The 23,862-nt window shown below is 37.8% G+C and overlaps 1 protein-coding gene across 6 annotated transcripts in view; it reads right to left on the reverse strand.

Moving 5' to 3' along the window:
* Positions 1-19,966: 19,966 nt before the first annotated feature.
* Positions 19,967-23,862, reverse strand: part of zswim5 (zinc finger, SWIM-type containing 5) — a 269,540-nt gene continuing 265,644 nt past the window's right edge. For all 6 annotated transcript variants that reach the window (XM_087990545.1, XM_087990543.1, XM_087990544.1 and 3 more), the window contains one exon: positions 19,967-22,557. In XM_087990545.1, the coding sequence (XP_087846671.1) occupies positions 21,695-22,557 (863 nt within the window). In that variant the 3' untranslated portion in view covers positions 19,967-21,694. The remainder of the gene's footprint in view (positions 22,558-23,862) is intronic.

The following is a 23,862-nucleotide window of genomic DNA, read 5'->3' on the forward strand; positions in this document are numbered from 1 at the left end:
TAGAACTTGCAAGTTAGGAGATATGCAGCAAATTTTGTGTGGAATAGGGGAGGCCAACAAAAGGGAACATTGAAATAATTGAGGCTAGATGTAATAAAAGCTTGGATGAGAGTTTTGACAGCAGCTGCACTGAGGAAGGTGGAATAGATGGCTGAGGTGATGGGGTCAGAAATAGAGCTTACTCTAAAATAAGACAACGAGGCTGACAACCTGGTGCGTTTTCAGAAGATTTGTAAAACTTTTGAACTCCTCATCTATCCTGTGGCTTACTAATAGGCTGTAACACTTCCTACTTAATCTACTTGTAATTAAGTCCAAGGGTCAATATTGGGCTGCTTTTTATGAGGTGTATATTAAAGGATTTATGGAAGCTTCAACAATAATGATCAAACACTGTAAATCTGTTATTGCATCACCAGGGAGGTAAAGAGGCTTCTGTCAACTGTCCAAGGAAAGTGACCAGATGTATCTGAATTATATTTATAAACTGGCAGACCTGATGTGAAATCTAGGAATTCCATTTAGCTTTCCTATGCTTGAGTCATTACTGGGGGAAGAAAGGAATACCCGAGGCTCGGACTGGATATTGCATGCCCTTGTCAATGTGAGTTTGGTTGAGGGGGATGGCATATAATTGGTGAAGTGGCTAACCCATCACCACCTACCCACACCTGAGCTCACCCCCAGAACAGAAGCAGGGCAGGTACCACAATTGGCAGCTCGTCTACCAAATATAAATAAATATTTAAGGGTTATGGATGTAGGTTTGCTCGCTGAGCTGGAAGGTTCATTTTCATGAAAAAGAACCTTTCAGCTCAGCGAACAAACCTACATCCAGAACCTCAACCTGGGCTGCAAATCTTCTCAAAACTCGCTATCTTAAAGGTTAATTGAGCGTGGACAGACTTTTTTTTAAAGTGTTTAAAACAATGGGAAGGTAGATGTTACCATCTTTTAGACTTGTGAGGGTTGCCCTTTGTCCATTTTGTGGCAATACTGCAAGAACGGAGTGCAGTTTCATAGCTCCTTGAAAGTGGAGTTGCAGGTAGATAGGATAGTGAAGAAGGCATTTGGTATGCTTTCCTTTATTGGTCAGAGTATTGAGTACAGGTATTGGGAGGTTATGTTGCAGCTGGACAGGACATTGGTTAGGCCACTGTTGGAATAATCCGTGCAATTCTGGTCTCCTTCCTATCGGAAAGGTGTTGTGAAACTTGAAAGGGTTCAGAAAAGATTTACAAGGATGTTGCCAGGGTTGGAGGATTGGAGCTACAGGGAGAAGCTGAACAGGCTGGGGCTGTTTTCCCTGGAGCGTCAGAGGCTGAGGGGTGACCTTATAGAGGTTTACAAAATTATGAGAGGCATGGATAAGCTAAATAGACAAAGTCTTTTCCCTGGGGTCAGGGAGTCCAGAACTAGAGGGCATAGGTTTAGGGTGAGAGGGGAAAGATATAAAAGAGACCTAAGGGGCAACTTTTTCACACAGGGTGGTACATGTATGGAATAAGCTGGCAGAGGATGTGGTGGAGGCTGGTACAATTGCATCATTTAAGAGGCATTTGGATGGGTATATGAATAGGAAGGGTTTGGAGGGATATGGGCCAGGTGCTGGCAGGCGGGACTAGATTGGGTTGGGAATCTGGTCGGCATGGACGGGTTGGACCGAAGGCTCTGTTTCCATGTTGTACATCTATGACTCTATAATAAGACCTCTCTGGAGAGTATGCTGACTTTGAAACCTATCATCTGACCTTCATGGGCTGTCTGCAATCCCAGGAGTGCCCACTAGGGAGCTCTGGCACCACCTGGACTCTTGGAGCTGATCCAGCAGCTTCAGAGGCTGGGACTTTCTCCCACTGAAAAGTGTAAGTTTCATTCTGCTTCAATTTCACCTTCTCTCTGTCTTATGCTTACAGACCTAGCTCGTTGGCAGGTGAGGGAAGGAGTTATACACCCTGTAATTTCCTGACCAAGGTTTCACAAGTACAACAGTTTAAATTCAGATTCCAAAACAAGTCCCCAAACCAACCTATAAAAAAGGATTTGGAGATGCCAGTGTTGGACTGGGGTGTACAAAGTTAAAAATCACGCAACACCAGGTTATAGTCCAACAGGTTTAATTGGAAGCACACTAGCTTTCGAAGCGACGCTCCTTCATCAGGTGGTAGTGGAGGGCTCAATCCTAACACACAGAATTTATAGCAAAAATTTACAGTGTGATGTAACTGAAATCATACATTGAAAAATTTATAAGCCTTTCATCTGTTAGAATACAGTGATAGTTTTACTTCTTTCTTGTGTAAATCACAAAACCTTTTTTTTAAAAAGTTGCATTCTCGGGTTAGCTGTTAACAATGGTGATAGCTAGACAATATGTTGAAGGTGTTGGCCCCCATGTTCTTTGTCTATGCCATGATGTTTAGATTGATTCTAATCTAAAAAGTGTGAAAACTGAGTTTTACATAAATTCATGCAGTTTTTGAGCAAAGTACAATATAATCCTGCAAGTACAAATTCACCCCACAAAATATGTGTGCATGTGGGTCTTTGTCTATGTGTGTGTCTGTCTGGGTTGGGGCTTGAGTGTGAGAAAGGATATGTATGTATGTGTGTAGTGAGTGCAGAGTGTCTTAAGTCTGTGAGGGGGTGCATGTGGGAGTGTGTGTGTCTGTAAGGGTGTGTGTGGGTGCCTGTGTGCGCGTCTGTGTGTTTGTGTGGCCGTGTATATAGAGTGCCTGTGCCTGTGTGTGTATATAGTGCAATGGTGGTCACCTGTAATGTGACATGAACCCAAGGTCCCGGTTGAGACCCTCCCTATGGGTACCGAACTTAAAAATCAGAAAAAATTGGCCGAGCAGAGGCTGATAGCTAACTTTATAAAAAAGGAACATGAAAAATCTTTTGCCAATGCAGATTCAAGCCACCCAACATTTAACTAACAACTGGTAACCTGGTATTTTCCTAACTTGAGGTCAATGTTCATTCGAAATTCAACGTTGTCAGTGACAGAGGAAGAAATAACTTCCAGAACCTCTAGTTTGGAAAATGAAACTAACAGAGCAAAATGAGCCAGGTGAGATTCACAGACATGGTTAGACTATTTACAAAAAAATACAGTAGGGATGATTGGGGGTTGTTGGGGCCACGGAGTGTCAGTGGGCTTGTTACAGATGTCTGTGGGAAAATCCAGCATAAAGGCCGGAGAAAGGCACAACAAAGTGAAGCAGAACATGAGGAATGGATGGAATTAGTAACCGTAGTAAATTCATTTTCTGGTGAAATAACTGCAACTTGTTTGCACCTGAACAACTTCCCTTTCTGGAGGAAGTGTATGGAGTTAAAAGTAATCAAGAGGAAAACCCACAAAGATTCCAGTCTTTGTCAAATATGTGCAATATTCTGTTTCAACCCTCAAACATGCTTTCCTTCTTTGTAGCCCATTATTTACCCAGCTGAAATGCCTGAATTATTCTTTTAATATTGTTTATTGAGTCATCTATTATATCATGTGGTCTTCATTAAGAGACTATGACCTATACAGCTGTGATACTCTTTTGATTGTACATGTGGGTTCTGCTATCCTGGAAGTGATTTGTTCAATCTATAAATAGCCTAAAACTAATAAGAGTTTCTTCTTTGAGTTGGCCTGTTAAGTATGTTATTGAAAAAGGGCTCGCTTCTACTTTTAATTAATGAAGCATTTTATTTTTTAAGTGCCTCTCAGATGCATTTTACTAATGTGTAATAGATCACTTACAAAATAACAAATGGGGGTAAAATTCCACTTGACATCCAATTTCTAAAAGGATATATTGTAATCAACCAAAACAAACCAGGGAAGAAAGATAAAGAGCTCAAAGGAAATGTCCAGGTACTAAAATAAAACTTGTTTAAAGATATTTACTAACATCCATTAAACATACTTGATGGATAATGTATTCAGACCCAAGTATTCTGTATCAAAAATCTTAAATGAAGCAAAACAAACTGGGAGTGGGGATAGATGGCTGACATTTCAGATCTGGGAGATCTTGGTTTAAATGTCATTGAGATTAATGAAATAAAATGTCTCTGACTGTAAACGTTCAATGTAAACTGTGTTAGTGAATTTAGTGTTTGAGTTCAGTTATTAGTAAGCTTGAGCTGAGAGCAAAAAAAAATCCTACTTCATTTGCCATTTACCATCAACCACTCACCAAGATGACTAATGACCAGTATGTGGGAATTAAAAGAAACGTCATACCTCTACTGGTGATAAAATGGTTGGTGCTTTGAAGGTTGGAACTGAGGCATGTTGAGGTAGCTGAGATGGAGCTTTGCTTTTGATCTGACTGTGCTGTACCTACACACTGCTTGGATTGGAGAGGGTTTCGTTTCCTTATTTTCTTGAGCAAGAAAGGACAAAGCATAATCTAGGTGAGAGAACTAGATTGAAGTTTCTCTTAATTCTTTTAAATAAGGACAGTATTATAATTAGCTTCCAGTAATGTTTAAATTTATACCTGACCTGTTTATAAGAGGTTTACCTTAAAGGAAGCAGTCAGTGGGTGGCCTTATAGTAGAAGAACATGTAACAGGATTAAGCTCTTTCTAAATTTAGCCTTTAGTGAGATTTTCTTACTCTTAACTAATTCTGGCCAAGTTATACTGTACAACAACAGCTCTATCAGTTTTACTTCAAGTAGTAAGCAAAATGCTCTGAAAAAACAGACTGATATGCTGAGCAGGTCTACTCATTCTGTGTAGATAAGGAGCTGCTTTGCAGCTCTATCCTATTCATGGCCTCAAGTAGAGCAAAATCCACAGGCCTTTTCATGTGCCATCTGCTGCCAAGTATAATCACCAATCACAGTATCACTGATTTTTATTATGCAGATTAGGCAGAATATAAAGCAGTAAGCACTGTGTTAAGTTGCCTTCATTATAATATTGCTGTCATATAGGGGTTGGGAGGGAGGGAGAGAATGTATTTGTTCCTCTTTCCTGCACCTAAGGCAAATTGGGATTGCAATATGAAAAAGAGAAAGTGGAACATTGTAGATCATCTGTCATTACAAATTCTGTTGGCCTTTCATCAGATTGGTTGCTCTAGCTGTGGCTCAGCTGTGATTGATTTGCGTATTAACCCTGGATTCAGTTTTAAGGCTTAATCCTTTTTGTTTTATTGAAAAAGGTTTGGATGTTGTCCTCGCTGTTAAAGTGTGAAACCTTTCACCTGACAAGAATTTGCATAAATATGTCTGTACGCAGTCACAACTAGATAGCATTTCATAGGGGAACTTTTGTCATTTACATTGTGAAGAAGAAAAATAAAATCATTTTATCTTTACCCCATGCCACTTTCGGAGGACAATCACAAATCTGACCATATCCTCAGATCTTCACCTTGTGTGCATTAATTTTGAAACTATTGTTTTATAACGTGGCAGTAAGATCTCCTTTAAACTGGAAGTCTTACCAAGTTTCCATGTCTAATGCAGACTCCCTTTCTTCATAATTTATTTTAAATTAAGGCCCTGTCTTCAGGAACACATTTCTTAAATCCTCAATGCACGTCTGCTGGCTGGAAAAATAGCTTCTCTTCAAAGTTGCTTTCAGCTTTCTCTCTTCCTTTTATTATTGTTTGCAATCCATTTCACTATGAAATATATTACTTTTATCCCCACAATAATTGTACCCTACAAGTGCAAGTTTGTGTGTGTGTGTCAGGTTATATCATGTTATCAGGCTTAATCTTGTCAGCTCACCCCTACGTAATCTCATCTATATTATCTATTATAAACAATATTTATAAAATGGGAACATTAAGATCTGGAAAACATTTAACTGATCTCTCTTGCTTCAAGATTTAAGACCAGAACCCACAGTTTACAGCCTGTATCAACAATTGATTTCCTCATGAAATAATTGTTCATCTGTCTGAAAATAATGCTGACACTGATATTTAGTTTCTAAAGCTTTTAAAGAAAACAAGCTGCTTGTTTGTTAGCATCCAGCAGGTGAAACCTGTACAACATTCCAACTGGTGAAATTTACCTAAATCTCGTAATTTATGTAAATAGGTCCAGACTCTGAGACACCGGGAATCCTGTACCCTGTTTTGGTCTCTATATTTAAGGAAAGATGTACTTCCATTGGAGGTAGTGCAATGAAGGTCCACTAGCTTGGTTACTGGGGTCAGAGCTTTGTCATTCAATAAGGGGCCAAGATGAGATTCATTAGTGACCTCATAGTAAAGGTACCCCAAGTAGCAGTTATCATAATATTATAAGCTTCCACATTTTGTTTGAGGGAGAAATGACTAACATTCTAAACTTTAAGATAACTAAGGTAACTGAAGACTGAATTGGCAGAAGCAAACTGGGAAATTAGTTTAATGTAGAGGTCTGTAGATCTGCAGTGGTAGACATTTAAGGAATCATTTCAGAGTACCCAGAAAATATACGTTCGAGTACATATATTTTACTAAGGCAGTGACGCACCATCAAAGTCTAACAAAGAAGCTAAAAATGATATTAAGTTGAAATAACAAATGTATCATTCTTTAGCGGGTGAGTGGCAGGATAGAAAATTGGACAGAATATAAAGAAGAGTATCTACAGGATTATTAAGGTTGAAGAAATTGGAGTACAAGAGAAAGCTAGCTAGAAATATGAAAATGGATAGTAAGATATTTCACAGATATTTAAAAAGGGAAGTAAGGAGAAAGAATGTTGATCATCAAGAGAGTGAGACTGGGGAGTATTAATGTTAATTAAAAACATAGTGGACGAAGTGAACAGAGCTTTTGCACCTATCTTCACCATAAAGAATACAAATCTCAGAAATAATTCTTATCAGGAGCTGAAAGGGAGGAAGACTTTAAGACAATTACAATTAGCAGGGGAAGGTACTGAGAAAATTATTCAAAATAAAAGTTGACAAGTCCCTGGTCATGATGTATTTCATCCTGTGGCTTTATAATAGCTGCTAAGATAGGAGATGCATTGGCCTTAGTATTCCAAAATACCATAGAATCTGGAAAGTTTCCATTAGATTAGAAAATAGCAACTGTGACTCCTCTATGCAAGAAAGTAAAGGTACACAAAGCAGGAAACTGCAGGCCAGTTAGCTTAACTTCTGACATTGGGAAAATCTGATATCTGTTACAAAAGAGGTTATAATGTGACACTTAGAAAATTTAAACGAAATCAGTCAGAGTCAAATGGCTTTGTAAGAAGGAAATTTAGCAGGGGGAGGGGAAATTTAGGAAGGGGGAGGCCATTTCCTAGCACTAGTGAAACAATGCTAATTTACTAAACTCTGTACTTTGGTGGAAAAAGGACACTACTCAGTACAGCGACAAAGTAAGTGGAACAACTTCAATGATATTTAAATTATTACATTGATATTTAAATAACCCTGTGGCACTGAAATACCAAAGATGCTTTTTGGTTAGGTTTTATTTTAAATAACAACATAGCTCATTATTTTAATATATATTAATTGCAATGCACTCAATCAATTGTTTGGGTAAGCAGTAAAAACTAAGGAGGCATGAGGTTAATGCTAGGGGATTTCTCATGGTGCAATATTTTATAATAACAGGGGTATTACACAGTGCATCATCCATTATTCTGTTAAGATATATTATCTCCTAACCATGACAACAACATTTACTTGCCAACATTATGCACTTCTGAACAGTTAGAGATTAATTGTAATTGAGAATGAAAGGTTGTGCATTGGCATATGCTTCCAAACCAAGAATTATAAAGTGACGACCTTTCACTTTACATAAATATACTTAATATATTTTTAATAATGATTTCCTAAATGGGTGCCAAAATCCAATAGATCATTCCAAGCATTCTTCACAGATAAGGCAGTGCAGTTTTGATGTTTGCCTCTGCCCTGATACAGTTTGAGCATTGAGTTTTTAATCGTATTTAAAATTATTATAAAACATGAGTTGTAATACTTATAGAAAAAACTTCTGCCACTGAAGGTGGTAAGAGGTAATATTTTTGCCGCTGTTTCTTAATTGTTGTGAATGTTAGATCCAAAAAAGATTGGTACAAGATAGAGTGTAACCCAAGGAAAATAAGATTAATTTTTTGATCAAGATCTGAATGTGGATTTTATTAAAGGATCCACCAATATTGAGTTATTGGACAAATTAACCTTTTTGTTTTAAGAAGTTTATTGATTATTTTAGAATATTGTGGATTGTTTCAGCTGCTTGAAAAAAAATTGCAACAGCTGTCAAAATGTGAACAGCGGTTTCAGAGCAGTTTGTTGGATGTGGATTGGCCTGAAGCCTCCTCAGTGAGATAGAATCACAGAGCAATAACCAGGCAGAGAAAGGTATCAAGGAAGAACCTTTTTGTAAAACCATGTTGAGTTAACATGAAATGCTGGAGGTATGTGTTCTATTAAGTATTCTCTTAACTTGTTATATCCATATTCTGTCACACTGGTCTTAAGTTCATTAAGAAGTAACATGAAGGTTGGTTGAACATTATATTGTTACCTATCTTGCCTTCTACGAAGCTTTGACAAAGTTGTGCAGTAGGAAAAAACTCCAGGGTTAGGATACCTTTTGTTATTGAAAAGGTAAATACACCTACCTGATAGTGACTATAACAATTGGAGTGATCTAAACTAGGTATTGAGCTCACTGCAGGAATGTTCATTCTTCATTGAGAACATTGATGTGAGACCTGAGGCCTAATATCTGGTGAACTTAGGTCACACCATTGATAGGTTTGAAGATGATGGTCATGCAAGGTGTTGTTTCTGAACAAGGTATCAATTTCTAAGTCCCCTTCTGAAAGATTGAATTATGAGAAAAAAGCACATTAAAAAACAAATCAATAGAAAATCATCATCTTTCTTGGCAAACTGCAAAGGAAGTAGTTTTGGTCGTCTCAACTCAATTTCTGCAGGCTTATACCCAGTACAAAATAATTTGGCACAAATTAGTACTAAATTATAAATCTCATTTGGAAAGGCCACAAGGAAGAATAGTGTTGGAAATGGAGAAGTCATAGTGATATAGAAGGGGATGCGCTCCTAATATTGAGATTCAAACATATTGTTGAAGCAGTGGCAGATTTCTGCCTCTGAACATCACCTTACTTGGCATATGTACAGAAGAAATAATGGAGGATAATAAACAATTTTTAAAAATCTTTCAACCTATTAATACCTTTCCTTGCACGTGTTGTGTCCATCCTGCATTTTTAATTCTGTTCTTCCACTCCATGCACTCTAACCATTCAGCTTGAGTGAAGGTTCTCCTTATGCTTCCCGGACGGTGTTTGGCCAAGCTTAATAATCCCTATTAAAGCTTAACTTTGGTGTTATTCCGATATGACCTGACTTCTCAGTGATTAGAATTCTGCATTTCAAAATCTGCCATGTTCAACACGGTATTCAATATCTCATGGTGAAATAAGACTCTTCAATTTTAGTTCTAAATAAGTGCTTGCTTGGCTGTTTCTACAGATATTAATAATATTAATAATACAATGTTAACAGTTTACCTTACAGTATTCCAAATATCAGCTACAGAGGAAAAAACAGATCTAATTCCAAGTCTTCTTTGAAGTCTGTTATTATTGTACTAATGCCTGACCTGCAGCAAAGGTCTGGTCAGTTGCTGGAATAGATCTCTCATAAATACAAATGAAAACCATTCTACACAAGGAAAATTACAAGGCACAATTAAAACATTAAATGGATTTGTAAATTACTTCAAAATAAACTTTAGAATAATATCTGGAAGACATATTGCATTGTATTTCATAAAGAATATTAACCAAAACAAGAAAGACAAAGTTACTGAAGGAATAATTGTATTCTCTTGGAATGTAACTAAGAAGAAAAGCACTGATTTTACCAATGTTGTTAACACAGAGGGAAAAAGCACTTTGATGGATTAAGTTTGGTACATATCCTGTGGCATACAGATCATACTGTAATAATGGTCCAACTTTTAAGATCCTATTTGCTATGCATGAAAGAAAGGAATCTTGTTTAAAAACAAAAGATTTTCAACACGTGGTATTCCAAAGAAGGCCTCATTTCACTGAAAAGACTATGTGAAGTGCTGCCAATCTTGCCACGGAGAAGTCAGATGATACAATAGGAAGGCCAAGTAAGTACGTTAAAAACAAATCAAACACTGTTTTCAGTCATAGGGATTGAAAATGGGAGGTGCTTGAATCAACACAAAGTGGACATCAGTATAAACTACATCAACTTTTGCAGATATACTATTGTATACTTTTTAATAAGGGATGTTATCAGTCTGGTGGCATAACTTCTTGGCATGCTTAATTACTGGAAGAATTTACTCTTAACAATTCTGTTGCATTGCTGCCAAACTGACTGCCATAGCAAACCTTTATAACATCAAATACATGTGATCACAAAACTATACAAAGTACCCATTGTAATTGTCCTTTACATTAACAAATGTACTCATTTTTAATATTATTTTAAACAATGTACACTTGCCATTATCATATCACTGATCATAAATTGAATTTTATTTTAATTCTGCCTACATAGTCTTTTGCAAAACACTTGCTCATGATGGGGAAGCTGTTACTTATCTTATTCTTATGTCACCTTCGGTCTTTTTATAATTGGACATAACTGCAGGTGATAGTTTTGTAATTTTTCAGGGCATCACCTTGGATATTGTGCATAAAGGAACTGGGTGAGGAAGATTGTACATTCATACTTGAGTTTACTTGATTTTTTTTGTCCTTTCAATTAAGGAGAAAATTTGATGCTTTAACTGCAGTATTTATTTTTACCCTTTTGTTGGAAGGCTTTATGCATTATTATTTTCTCACTTTTCACCATTGTCCAGCCTTTCAGCTTAACAGTTTCTGGCCAGTTCTTTCATTTCTCTTAATTTCTTTCCATCAATCTAATCCTGATCATTTTTCACATTATCTAACAATTTCTTGTGTTTAAGTGGTATACATATTCTGTCCATTAATTTCCTCATCATGATTGTAGTGCCTGTTTCTCTGCACCCCCCGCCCCTTGATTTTCTGATTTGACTAAAATGTTAGTTCATCTTTTAGTTCTCAATCCTTTCAGAAAGGAAAGGTAAGTTAAAGTTACCATCTGATTGTGTAAATTTTATTCCTTCTCAACATGATATGAATAGAACACGGCATGTTTCTGTTTCAGAGAAAAATTATTCTAATTAATTGAATCAGAGACAAAAGCATAAGTGGGTTACAGGTCATTCAACCCATTAACTTTCCTTCTGTGACTGTAATATCTGTCGTTTCCCTCTCCTGTTTTCTCTTTTCATTAAAATTGCTAGTTTATCTTTCATTTCTTAATTTTTGTGAAGGACTCTGTCCAAAATATTAACTTGTCTTTTCTCTCTTTTAAACAAAAATATCAAACATTGCCCTGTGATTGTTAATGTTAATTATTTTCCTCTCTATGGATTGGCATAGTTCTTTTGCATAGAAATTATCCTAATTAGTTGAACCAGAGATAAAAGAGTGAGTACCTCTGTTGGAGTGATCAGACCTATGATGTGTAAGTTTTATTCATTCATCTTTATTCTTCCAACAAAGATGTACCCATTCAGGAAACTATTGTTGTCATTTGTATGTTTTAAAGGAATAGTGACTTCAGAAGTAATTAATTAGCTGTGAAGTGCCATTCTGAGGATGTGAAAGGAAATATATAAATGCAATTTTATTCCGTCTCTTGTGGCTAACTGTTAAACCTGTTCAGCGCTCTCATTCCTAATGTGGCATAATCAGGTTACGGACTTCCAGCACCCCAAATATTTGTACAAATCATAAATACAAGTCAAACTCAGAGAAGGTTTTCCAGGCAAACCAACACTGATGCAGACAACTTCCTAACTTGTTGACAGCTGAAACATTATGTGTCTCCTTGCAATGTCTGTTGTTCCTTTAAAACTAGATTCTCATTCAATTTAGCAATATAAGGTGAAATCTTGTTATCTCCTTAACCTTGGGTATTGAGACAAATTGTGGTACCTCTGTTGCCAACCTGGCTGAAATCAATTAACTTATCACAACTATTGTGCTTTGTAATGCTTTCACTGAGCCAGGGAGTTCAATTATCATTGATTGCAGTAAATGAAATCAGCATTGTTTTTGCTTCTCCACATTTTTGAGGTTATTAAAAGCAGACACTAAAAAGTACACTAATGGAGCACCTTGTGATTTATTCTGTGATTTTCATTTCCACTGAGAAAGTACTTCCTCATATTCTTATTCCCCTTCCTTGTGTCAATACAGCTGAGATAAGTGTACAAAATTCTACACCCACCCATTCCAATAAAACAATGTGTTTGTGAACTAGGAAACTAACCTTTGTTTTGGGGTGGTGTGTAAGGCAGTCTCCATTGTAATGTGGAAGGAATAGGGGGAGTGTGGCTTATAACATTTTAATGGTCACCTCAAGTTTCCCTCATTGTAACACCTCAAGATGCTTTACATTCTTTCAAATATTCATAGAGAAAGATCTGGATATGTGCTAGTGATATTACAGCCTCCTTATGGATATATTTACCTATACAATTCCATTCCTGGATGAGGTTAACCTACATACTTGACAGTGTACAAAGGTTGCTGGTTATTGGCTACATCTCAAATTATACATAGAAGAGCTCTCTTTTACTCTCCTTTTTTGCAATGCTGCTGCAGTTTTCTGAGGGAAGTTATTATTGGCCAGTGTACATATTTTACAGAATTGGTTGTGTACCCACGATGTCCTCAGGGAAGGCACTAGAATTTTAAATTAATCTTCTATTCCATAGAAGCTATTTTGTCATTTCATTTCTATTCTCTCTCCTTCTGTCTTTGATGAGGGGTTCAACAAAATAGTGGAATGCGACATGCAACCGAAGTTTTGCCCTTTCTCAGACAGCGAATGCTCATTTGGTAACTCCTCTTAATAATGTGGCTGAGATTGTAAACTCTGCCTAATTACTGTAATGTTTTACACAATGATCAGTCACTGGCACACAGCTAGCTGGTACTCTGCCACACTGTGATATTCTATAACCTTTTAGTTTACCTTCTGTGTTTTAATGTTGAAATTTGAGAAATTATAAAAGTAAATGCCTGTACATTTATAAATGAGCAAGACTTGAAGGGAAATTCTATTTTAAAGTATTTCACCAAATGATTCAGGGAATGGCTTGTTCCCTGGCCAACATCTCTGTCTCAGGCTTGCTGCAGTGCTCCAGCGAAGCTCAGCGCAAGCTGGAAGAACAGCAACTCATTTTTTTGCTTGGGAACTCTACAGCCTTCTGGGCACAATATAGAGTTCAACAATATTAGGATTTGAGGCACCTTCTCCATATCCTTTCCCCAACCTCCCCACACCAGGCCTTGTTGTCACATGGTCTATCTCACACAACCCATTGTTACCCACTAATAGGCTCCATTAGTAGCTATTCATTCTCCCAGGCTGATTGTTATCTACTCCTTTATCTGTTCAACTGTTCTTCTCTTTCCTTGGGCTCTATTTCCACGTATCTTTTATCCCTCCTCGCACCCCATCTTCTGCCAAAAAAAAATTTTCTTAGTTACCATCAGTTCTGAGGAAGAATCATTGGACCTGAAATGTTAAGTCTGATGTCTCTCCACAGATGATGCCAGATCTGCTGAGCTTTTCTAGTTATTTCTGTTTTGCCTTGTACGTTTGTCCACATCTTGAGATGAAGTTGCAACAACACATGAGCATTGAACAGAGCAAAATCAGTGATGTTTTCAGGAGTGGTTTTGTAGATCAATGCAAGAAGCATATTTCAGTCACATGTATCATTTTCCCATTGCTCGCTGTAGCTAATTGACTTTGCTGCACAACACTTGTTGCTGGTGCTCATGTGGTGCAGTGGTAGTATCCTTCCTTCTGAGCAACGTAGGCCCTGGTTCAAGTCTCAACTGGTAGTAAGTGTGTAATAGCATCTCTGAACAGGTTGATTTATAAAAACAACCTGTTGGAGTCATATATTCTCAATGTCTAATGAAGTATCATAAAACTCTGCTTCACCGATATTCTGAATATAAATAAAAGCTATTGTAAAATAGAAACCGATCCAACAAAGGCAGATGCCATTTTAGAAAATGAATGCTCAAATATTTAATAAAAAGGAATGACTGAAAGGTATTAACAGATTCATTTAGAATCATTTTGGTAACAGACCTCAGATGACATTTGACTTATCAATGTTAAGGACACCCTACCTTTGAAGGTGAGAAGCAACAACTTGCAGTTAATTGATTAATGCCCACAAACAGTGTTGTGAAGTTGTGGACATATGCTGTACCTTTAAAGGAGCTGAAAGTGAGGCACAAAGTGTTCTGAAAGATTTTAAAATGTAACAGTGGGTTGTAACAAATAGCTGGAGCTGTATTGCCATGATACAAAAACAAATTCAAAATTTGGCCAGTGTAGATTATGCCCCAGATCCAAAATCCAATCAAATTTGAATTTAATATTTTGACAACATGAAACCAATGAAATGATCCAATGTTTTGGGGTATAAAATCAGACATTTTGAACAGTTGGAGGGAGAACAGCAAAGACAGTGAAGCCAGCACCAACAAATATAGATTGCTAGACGAATAGCTCTCTGACAGGTACCTGTTCATATGAAGACCTGTGAAGCAGATTACTGAAGTTGACCTAGAGAAATCTACAGAGAAAGTTCAACATCCAGTGACGTCAACAGGGTTTGCATGTGATTTGCCGTAAATTTAAGAGGGAATTTATTGGACCAGTATTGTTGATTAGGGAGGTAGAAATAGGTTGAAGAGAAGTGAGTTATAAATTGTTGTCATTTAATTTTCTCTTTTGGACTTAAAGAATAAAACTATTAATTTTACTAAATGGTGAGATCTGGGATAATTCATTGACACTAGATTATGGCACGAGGTGAACCTTTTCTGTGGTGGGTTTAAATTACCAGAGGGGTTTAACCCCATGTCATAAAAATGTTAACAGAGGATATGCTTTGGACGCGCAATACCACCTCTCAACAGAAACAGTGATTCTAAAACTTCCACTTCAAATGGATTAGTAATGGCAGACTTCCAATCTACATTATAATACTATAAAATACTCATAATGGCAAAGCCGTGCACATAAAAACATTAATAAAACCACTTTGTGAAAATGTCGAAGTTGTAGTTTGAAGACTATTTCACTGTTGTGTAGACAGTGATGATACAGGCCAGGAAAGCCAGATTTAAAAGAGCAATATGACTCAACTAACATCCCAACATTTCTAATATGGTTAAAAATTGCCTCTTAATTGCTTCCACATCCAATCCATTCACAGATCACATCCAGTACAAATAGCTTTTGGACAAGTGAGTACTACACGCAGTCACATCCTATTTAGGTGTTCAAAGATTTAAAGCAGGCAACTATTTTATTCAAAGAAAAACTCCATAAATAGGCAAGATTCCTTGTCTTTAATTCTATTCCATACTATTCATTTCAGTGTAATATTCTTGGGATATTTTACAGGTCTGTGGCAAACCTAGCTCAGTTTCTTTGTGATGTGAAGATGCTGGTGTTGTACTGGGATGGACAAAGTCAGAAGTCCCACAACACCAGGTTGTAGTCCAACAGGTTTATTTGAAATCACAAGCTTTCAGTGCACTGCTCCTTCATCAGGTGGAGTGACTTCACCTGACGAAGGAGCAGTGCTCCGAAAGTTTGTGATTTCAAATAAACCTGTCGGACTATAACCTGGTGTCCTGTGACTTCAGCTTTTATGTGATGCACAATATTTGTACTTTTGCAATATTGTGGGTTTTAATTAAGTCCAACCAACAGGTTTTCCTTGATTGAAAGAATCAGATCAATGAGAAACTAGTAAGAACAGAAAAGGCTGAAATTACCCATCAGGCCAAACATTGTTATGTCCACTGCATAAGTACAGCTGGATGCATCCACTCTCAGTAGATAGCTTCCTGCCTTTCCCTGCACTCCTGCTGAATCTAAATGTGAAACAAATTTGGAAACCATTCTGGTTGCCATTAAAGCTGTCATTATTTAAGAGCTTCGGTAGTGAACATTGTGTTAGCTATTAAAATGAGACCAACACTAACTACTGCTTCGCTAGTATGTCAATTAACTGGACAGTAGGTTTGTGATGCCAACCAGCATGGGTTCAATTCTTCTGCTGGCTGATGTTACCATGAAGATCCCGCCTTCTCAACCTTGTCCCTCACCTGAGATGTGGTGATCCTTAAGTTAAACACGCCACCAGCTGTTTCTGTCAAATGACAGAGCAGTCCTCTAAAACTGTGGTGATTTTACCCTTTACTGTTCATTGACACAAAATAAGCAGCCTGGTCTTCCTCTCCTTTTGTGTCTGCCCTGTCTTTTATCCATTAGAGAGATTATTTTGTGGACTTCCTACAACATCTCTGTAGACCCCAGAGGTTTGTGGATTCCATTTTGACTGAAAAACCTGTGCCAAGGTAATGAATTGTAATATAGCATTTTGAATTGCATCTAGTACTCTGCTCTGAAGAACTGTTGATGCCTCGTGGTGCCACACAATTAACCTCTTCAATAATATCACTTCTGTTTGTTGAATCATCTTAAATTGGAGAGGTATGATGATTAAAATACTTTTCAGAATTTAAACTGGTGCTCCAAGATTTAAATACTTCCTCACTGTTCAAATAATTTCTCACAGTTGAATTCCCTAAAAATAATATATCATTCCCTTTCGCCCGAAACGGCAATTTTCCTGCTCCTCGGATGCTGCCTGACCTGCTGTGCTTTTCAAGCACCACTCTAATCTAGACTCAGGTTTCCAGCATCTGCAGCCCTTGTTTTTACCTACATTTGCCATCAGGCTAAATGGTTGAACACATCCCGATTCCCTAGTATCAACTCAACCTGGAGTACACTGTTTCTTACGTTTCTAATTAGTCACCTTACCATCATTTCCCATCTATTGATGAAAATATTGTACGTTTGAAGTTCAGTGAGAAATCAGTGACTAAAATAGACAATAAGTTAAATGCAAAGTCATGGTAGAACTGTGTACTATTATAGTTAGACCACACCTTGAATATTGTGTCTTGTTCTAGTCACCAAAGCACAGGAGAGAGCTTGATTACCAGAGAGAGTTCACAGAATAGCCAGAAAGTTGATCTCTACTGTCAAGAACTGAAGAGTGAGGAATGATTGAGGAAGTTTATAAAAAAAGACAGAGGAAACTAAGGCTTCTGTACTGTGAAGGAGTGACCTTATAGATCTAAAAACTAACAATCTATATTTATAATAAAAGAAAATCTGAAGTGATTCATGGAGGTTCGAATTATATGGACAGCCAAACAGAACAGACTAGTAGGGGAGGTTTATAGCTCTGTCAGTCAGCTGGATTTTAAGCAATAAAGAAATTAAGGTGGATTTGCAAGAGTTTAGAAGAACAACTTCACTGTAGGACTAGGGCGACTGAAGGTGTAGCCAATTGTAGGGGTGGCTGGAGTCATATTTAGGGAAAGATTGTTAACTGGACGTTACATGGATAGGGAGATGCAAGTCCTCATATGGGGGGGGGGGGGGGGGGGGAGGTTCTGTAAGTGGGAGGGATGAGAATTTAAAATTGAGATGTTAGTACACCAGAAACAAACATATCAGTTAAGGCAGGCGTGATGAGCAATCAAATCTTGATATGGAATATGTGAGAGGCAACAAACTTTTGGATGAGGAGAGGTTTATGGAGGATGGAATTCTGGTCAAGAAAGGATTGGAATGGTGAGTCTAGAGGTAACAAAGGCATGGATGAGGGTTTCAATGGAAGGTGTACAGGCATTTGTGGATGATGTTAGGAGGCTATTTCTTCAGTTATAACTTTGGTGCTTTAACTGAAGATTTATTCCACATTCAAATGATGGCAGGTAAGGGAGTTTGGCTTTATCTGCCTGTTGGGTCATCCTGTATTAGTATTCTCAACTGTATTCTCCACATTTCCTTTTAAAAGCGCATCACGCATTTCCACATTGAGCTGTCCAATTCTGACGTTATAATTAATGGCTCCAATCAGTCAGCTTACTGCACAAATCAAGCATTTGGTGCTAGTGACATAGATTGGCCTGCCTTCTTACCTGACAGGCATTCAGTCATCTGTTAAGAAGCTGGATCAGTAGACAATCCAATTAATCTGGATTCATTGTCTACTTTACACCAAAGTCTTGAGCTGCTTAGCCAAGTCATTGCTAATTTAGCGCAAATATCAAAAATCTGCTTCAAAACATATGACAGTATTAGCTGAGTTGATAAATGCAGCTAATACATGAATACTCGCCTGTATGTACACAGTAAGTGAACTAAAAACAACTTAAATTTCACAATGTTTAAATCAAGTATTTTAATTCTTTAGGATCAGATTCCCTACAATATGGAAACAGGCCATTTGGCCCAACAAGTCTACACGGACCCTCCAAAGAGCAACCCACCCAGACCAATTTTCTGACCCTACATTTATCCCTGACTAATGCACCTATGGGCAATTTAGCATGGCCAATTCACCTGACCTGCATATCTTTGGATTGTGGGAGGAAACTGGAGCACCTGGAGGAAACCCACACAGGCACGGGGAGAATGTGCAAACTCCACACACACAGTGGCCTGAGACAGGAATCGAACCTGGGTCCCTGGCACTGTGAAACAGCAGTGCTAACCACTGAACCACCATGCCACCCATAAATTCTATAATCAGTTTGCTGATAAAAAAAACTGCCTTACAATTAACCTTGACATACTAATATATAACTTACATGATTTCAGTGGACAATGTTTTAGTTTCTGCATCAGTGGTGCTGGAAGAGCACAGCAATTCAGGCAGCATCCGACGAGCAGAAAAATTGACATTTCGGGCAAAAGCCCTTCATCAGGAATGGCAAGCAATTGCAAATAACCTCCTAAATGAAAAGCATTTTTTCTCCTGAGTTTTTATTCAAATGTGTTGTGCATATTGTGTAATACAAAATCCACATTGCCAAGAATCATTGATCACTATTTTTGATAGCATGTTTTTTAAAAAATAAAATGCTGATTTAGAGAAAGTCCTTGATAGATCAGAGTCTTAATTGGCAAAATTTGACTATTAAGATAATAATAAGTTTACCACAAAAAAGAGCATTTAAATCTGTATGAATCCACCATCTTGAATAATGTGATTTTAAATGTCTGAAAGTGGCTTAAAAGGATACAAAACAATTTTCGGGTTGGATTGAAGTACAATTGTCAATTCCTTTGTAAAGCAGAAACATTTTTAAAACATACCTGTTACTGCCTTTGTCCTTAGACAGGTGGATCCTATGCCAGGCAGACAGGCAAATCTTGATCAGGTAGGCGAAGGGTTGGGGGGCTGAAGGACAGGATAGGAAGATCTTGCAGGTCATGTTCCGAATGGACTCTCAGGCCTATACATGTAACTGAGGTGATTCCCACCCACCTCATCATTCTTAATTTGGCACCCCTTTCTCTGAGACTATGCCCTCTGGTCCTCTCCCATGAGAGGAAATATCCTCTCAGCATTTACTCTGTCTAAGCTCCTTAAGAATCCTACATGTTTCAATCAGCTCACCTCTCATTTCTCTACCTATATCTTCAGTCCATACAGGCCATTAATTTGCCTCTTGAGTGCAATTGTGCTGACTGTAACATTTTGTGTTGAGCCAAGGGCAAACTACGGATATTGGAAATCTGAAATAAAAACAGAAATGCTGAAAATTACTCAGCAAATCAGGCAGCATCTGTGGAGAGAGAAACAACATTAACATTTCAGGTCAATGCTAAGCTAGCTGACTCTTCTCCACTGAAGACAAATTGTATATCCAAAACAGTTGAGTTCAGGAGCAGGGGAAATAAAACTTTTAAACTGTTACTGTGCAGTTAAATAATCCCCAGACAAAGACACCAAGAAAGGTTAGAATTTTAGTTGTGTTCCACACTTTATTCATTAAAAAAGCACTGAAATTTTTGACACAGTTATATAAAATGATAGTAGCATTACATAAATAGTATTAAATTTTGTATTTTTTTGTCTTTTTTAAACATCAGATCAAGAGGTTACACAAAAAATGAACTGTTGATGAAAGTAGATACTTTTGTGGCAACAAATACTGAATTAAGCTTTCAGTAGCGCAGAGAGAGGCGACATTTACTAAACACTTTTTTTCATATCTCGACAGTAGGTACATCTAGTCAACGTTCTCTATCAGCGCATTTTTTTCCCCTAAAACTATGACAAACGGACACTGGTACAGTTAACACAAAGACATTCAAAAGAAGTTTTCTTTTTGCAATGCAACTGGACCAACAAGATTTACATTTTTTTTCCCAAAACCGTTCACAGAAAGCAGCTATCTGTAAAAATTAAAACATTGGACGCTGGAACGTAACAGAAGAGAAAAAAAATCTTTCTTGAATGAATGACATTGGAAAGGCAACAGTTTTGTAAGTTGAAACACTTCTTTTAAATAATGTTTTAATTAATTATTTAATCTGTGGTTTAGGAACATGGTGGAGGTGTTAATAAGAAATATGACTTCTTTTGATGACAAGAGGTTGCACAGACAAGATCTAACAAAGGAAACTGAGTGCCATCAGCTCATTCACTTCAGACACCTGCGACGTTTCTTTTTTTAAAATAATTGTTCGAACCACAAAATACTGTCCCGATAGAGGTACAAGAGGCAGGTTAATTAATACCAGTGTGTACTTTCAGAAAGTACCAAAACCAATTTTTTCCAACCATCTGTACCTATCTATCCACACTTAAAAATAAAACTCATTAAAAAAAATTAACCCCAATTCACCCATGGGAACTACTTCAGACCCAGGGGACAGTATGTAAGTAGCTCTGCATAGTGATGCCAACTCCTTCACTCGTTCGCATACAAACACACAATGCGTGGGGGTTGGGGTAACCTGAGAAATGTGCTCTGCAGTCTCCCTCCTGTTAAAACATTTCCAGCCCACAGTGAATTTCAAGTATCCCATTAATGACATAGAATATTAATTATAAATTAATATACTTTACAATTCTTTCAATAATTGACACATATAATATAATATTTACAGTTTTCAATAAATGCTTTTGCTACTTTTGTTTTAGCATCCCTGAGAATGGTCTCTTCTTTAAGTACCTTCACACACACAAAAACACATGGCATATGGTCGCATGTGAGTAAGCCATCTCACTAAACTGTTTTGGTGGTGCGTGAGGTTTAGTGTTGCTTTGCTTGTACATTTTTTTAAAATGCGTACTCTTTCTTTTGCTTTGAAACCTGGCAACGTATGGAGATTAAAGCTGACTATGGGAGGCAGCAAGTCGGAGATAATCAGAAAGACAGAGAGAGAAAGAAGTGAGAGATAGAGGTATTTTTCTTGTGAAACAGAATTTGGTATAATGGGTACACCAATAAAGTGTAAGATACTTTGTATAACTTTGTTTTCCATAATCCTTGAGTTTTATGTGCGAGAACAATTATTTTTGTGACTACTGAAATCATTGAACGATGTATAAATTGATTAATGCTTGAATAAATGCTGACTGGCTCCACTGGTTGTGCCAAGACACTGAGTACCACTCCTATGAGACAAGATCACAGTTGAACAAAAAAAAAACCAACAAAAGTTTATAAATAGTGCATCAGCCAAAGCGTTCTCGGACAAGCATCATTAGTTTTTTCTTTCCCTTATAAATCTGTTTTAGATTATCTATGAACTGCGCAAATTGTATATGTCCATCCTGTGCCATCAGAAACGTCTCTCTGGCTTTACTAAGAAATTCAATAAACTCCCCATAATGGCGAGGGCTGATGTGTGTTAAACGAGAGTGAGTGGTGTTGATGTAAGCACCAATCGTGGCATCCAGCAGCTGGCGGAGCGGGGCTTTGTCGGTTGACATTAATTTCCCAGAGTTTCGCCGCCCGGGGATGCCTGCCAGTCCAGGGGCTGTCATCGTGCACCTGCGCAAGATGTCTGATAACACTGTGGCACACTGTACACTCTTAACAACCAATGGGATAATGGCAGCCAGTTCATTTTTTCCCAAGGAATGACTCAACGCACAGGCCCAAAGAACGTCATTAATAGCGGGGTGGGTGTCCTGGTTGTAGGCTAAATTGAGGTGTGTCATGGCGAGGCTTGCAAGTTTGAAGGCCCGCAACGGGTACCCTCTGTGCTCCATATACCGAGCTATGGTAAACAACTGGGAATAGGTCATACCCGTAGAAGCTGCATCAATAACAATTTGGTAGGCTGTCTCAAAGGCAATATGGTCTTTTTCACACAGCGTTAATGCGGACAGTGCACAGTTCTGGGGGTCTTTCATGGCACACTGGAGAGCAAGGGTCCGTGCACAGCTTGCCAACTCCTCCCGTTGTGTATAGTCCAGGTTGAGTCGAAGAATGGTGTTGTGTGATGTGACTGTGGCTGCCACAATACTAGTTGCTTCAGTTGGAGTGAAGAGGGTGTACCAGCTCTGCAGGATGCTGACCAAAGCTCGCACACCTACAAGGAAAAAAGGAGGGGAAAATGGAAGGACAACATGTAAGTGAGCTATGCCACATTTATTGAGGGGTTTTATAGAATGTATGGACAAGGATCTTGCTCCCCCCACTTCCTTAAGTAGATTATTCTGAAGCCACATACAAGCTCATATCTTATTGTACCTTAATAATAAGAGAAACACATTAAAGAAGGATAGTATAACTATAATTAAAAGATGTAGAGATATGGCTGATTGCAGCCAATTGTTTAATAATTTTATTAATATTGATTACATTTATATGTTACATTTTCTCCTCTGTTGTCCATTCATATTCTGTTTTGTTTTAAAACTGCTAGTTAGCAACTGTCTGCTGGTGTTCATTTTGTGGCATTCTCTGCTTTCTGGTAAATAAATCATGGAACAGCATTTGGGAAGAATTATAATGCTGCTATAGCAAAACATCATTCTGGAGTTGGCAGTTGAAGGAAAGGGGAGTTCTACTTGCTTTGCTGTTAGAAATCTATTTTAGTCATTAAACCTGCCAATGGTAACAGAGACCTCTATAATTATACCAACTTCTTTAATAATCAGAATAATGGGAAAGACACTTTGCAACATTTCGGTGTCATAGAACAATTAATGGCCTGGCAATACAAGTTAAATTTACTGGCCCTTTTTAAAAATTTATAATAATGTTCCTATGAATTTTCTATTTTTCACATTCCTTACATATTTAATTACTTAGACAGTGAGTTCTGGCAACAATGGTTAACTATGGACAGAGGGAAACATTGGCTGAGTGGAGCTTCTGAAACTTTACTGAAATAAGAAAGCTGAATTCACAGTAACAAAGTAGTTACTTTGGCAATAAAGCATGGGAATATTTTTCTTGTGAACATACATCAACCAGGAGTTATCATGAATTGATTAACACATTTACCAATTAAGAAACAAACAGGGTTAGCTGAATGTCATAGAGTCATAAAGATGTACAACACAGAAACAGACCCTTCGGTCCAACCCGTCCATGCCGAACAGATATCCCAACCCAACCTAGTCCCACCTGCCAGCACCTGGTCCATATCCCTCCAAACCCTTCCTATTCATATACCCATCCAGATGCCTTTTAAATGTTGCAATTGTACCATCTTCCACCACTTACTCTGGCAGCTCATTCCATACACGTACCATCCTCTGCGTGAAAACATTGCCCCTTGTATCTCTTTTATATCTTTCTCCTCTCACCCTAAACCTATGCCCTCTAATTCTGGACTCCCCCCACTCCAGCGAAAAGACTTTGTCTATTTATCCTATCCAGACCCTCA

The sequence above is a fragment of the Chiloscyllium plagiosum genome, unplaced genomic scaffold (genome assembly GCF_037043375.1).
Source record: "Chiloscyllium plagiosum isolate Xiang-an unplaced genomic scaffold, Cpla_swu_hap1 HiC_scaffold_9, whole genome shotgun sequence".
In the NCBI taxonomy this organism is placed as follows: Eukaryota; Metazoa; Chordata; class Chondrichthyes; order Orectolobiformes; family Hemiscylliidae; genus Chiloscyllium; species Chiloscyllium plagiosum.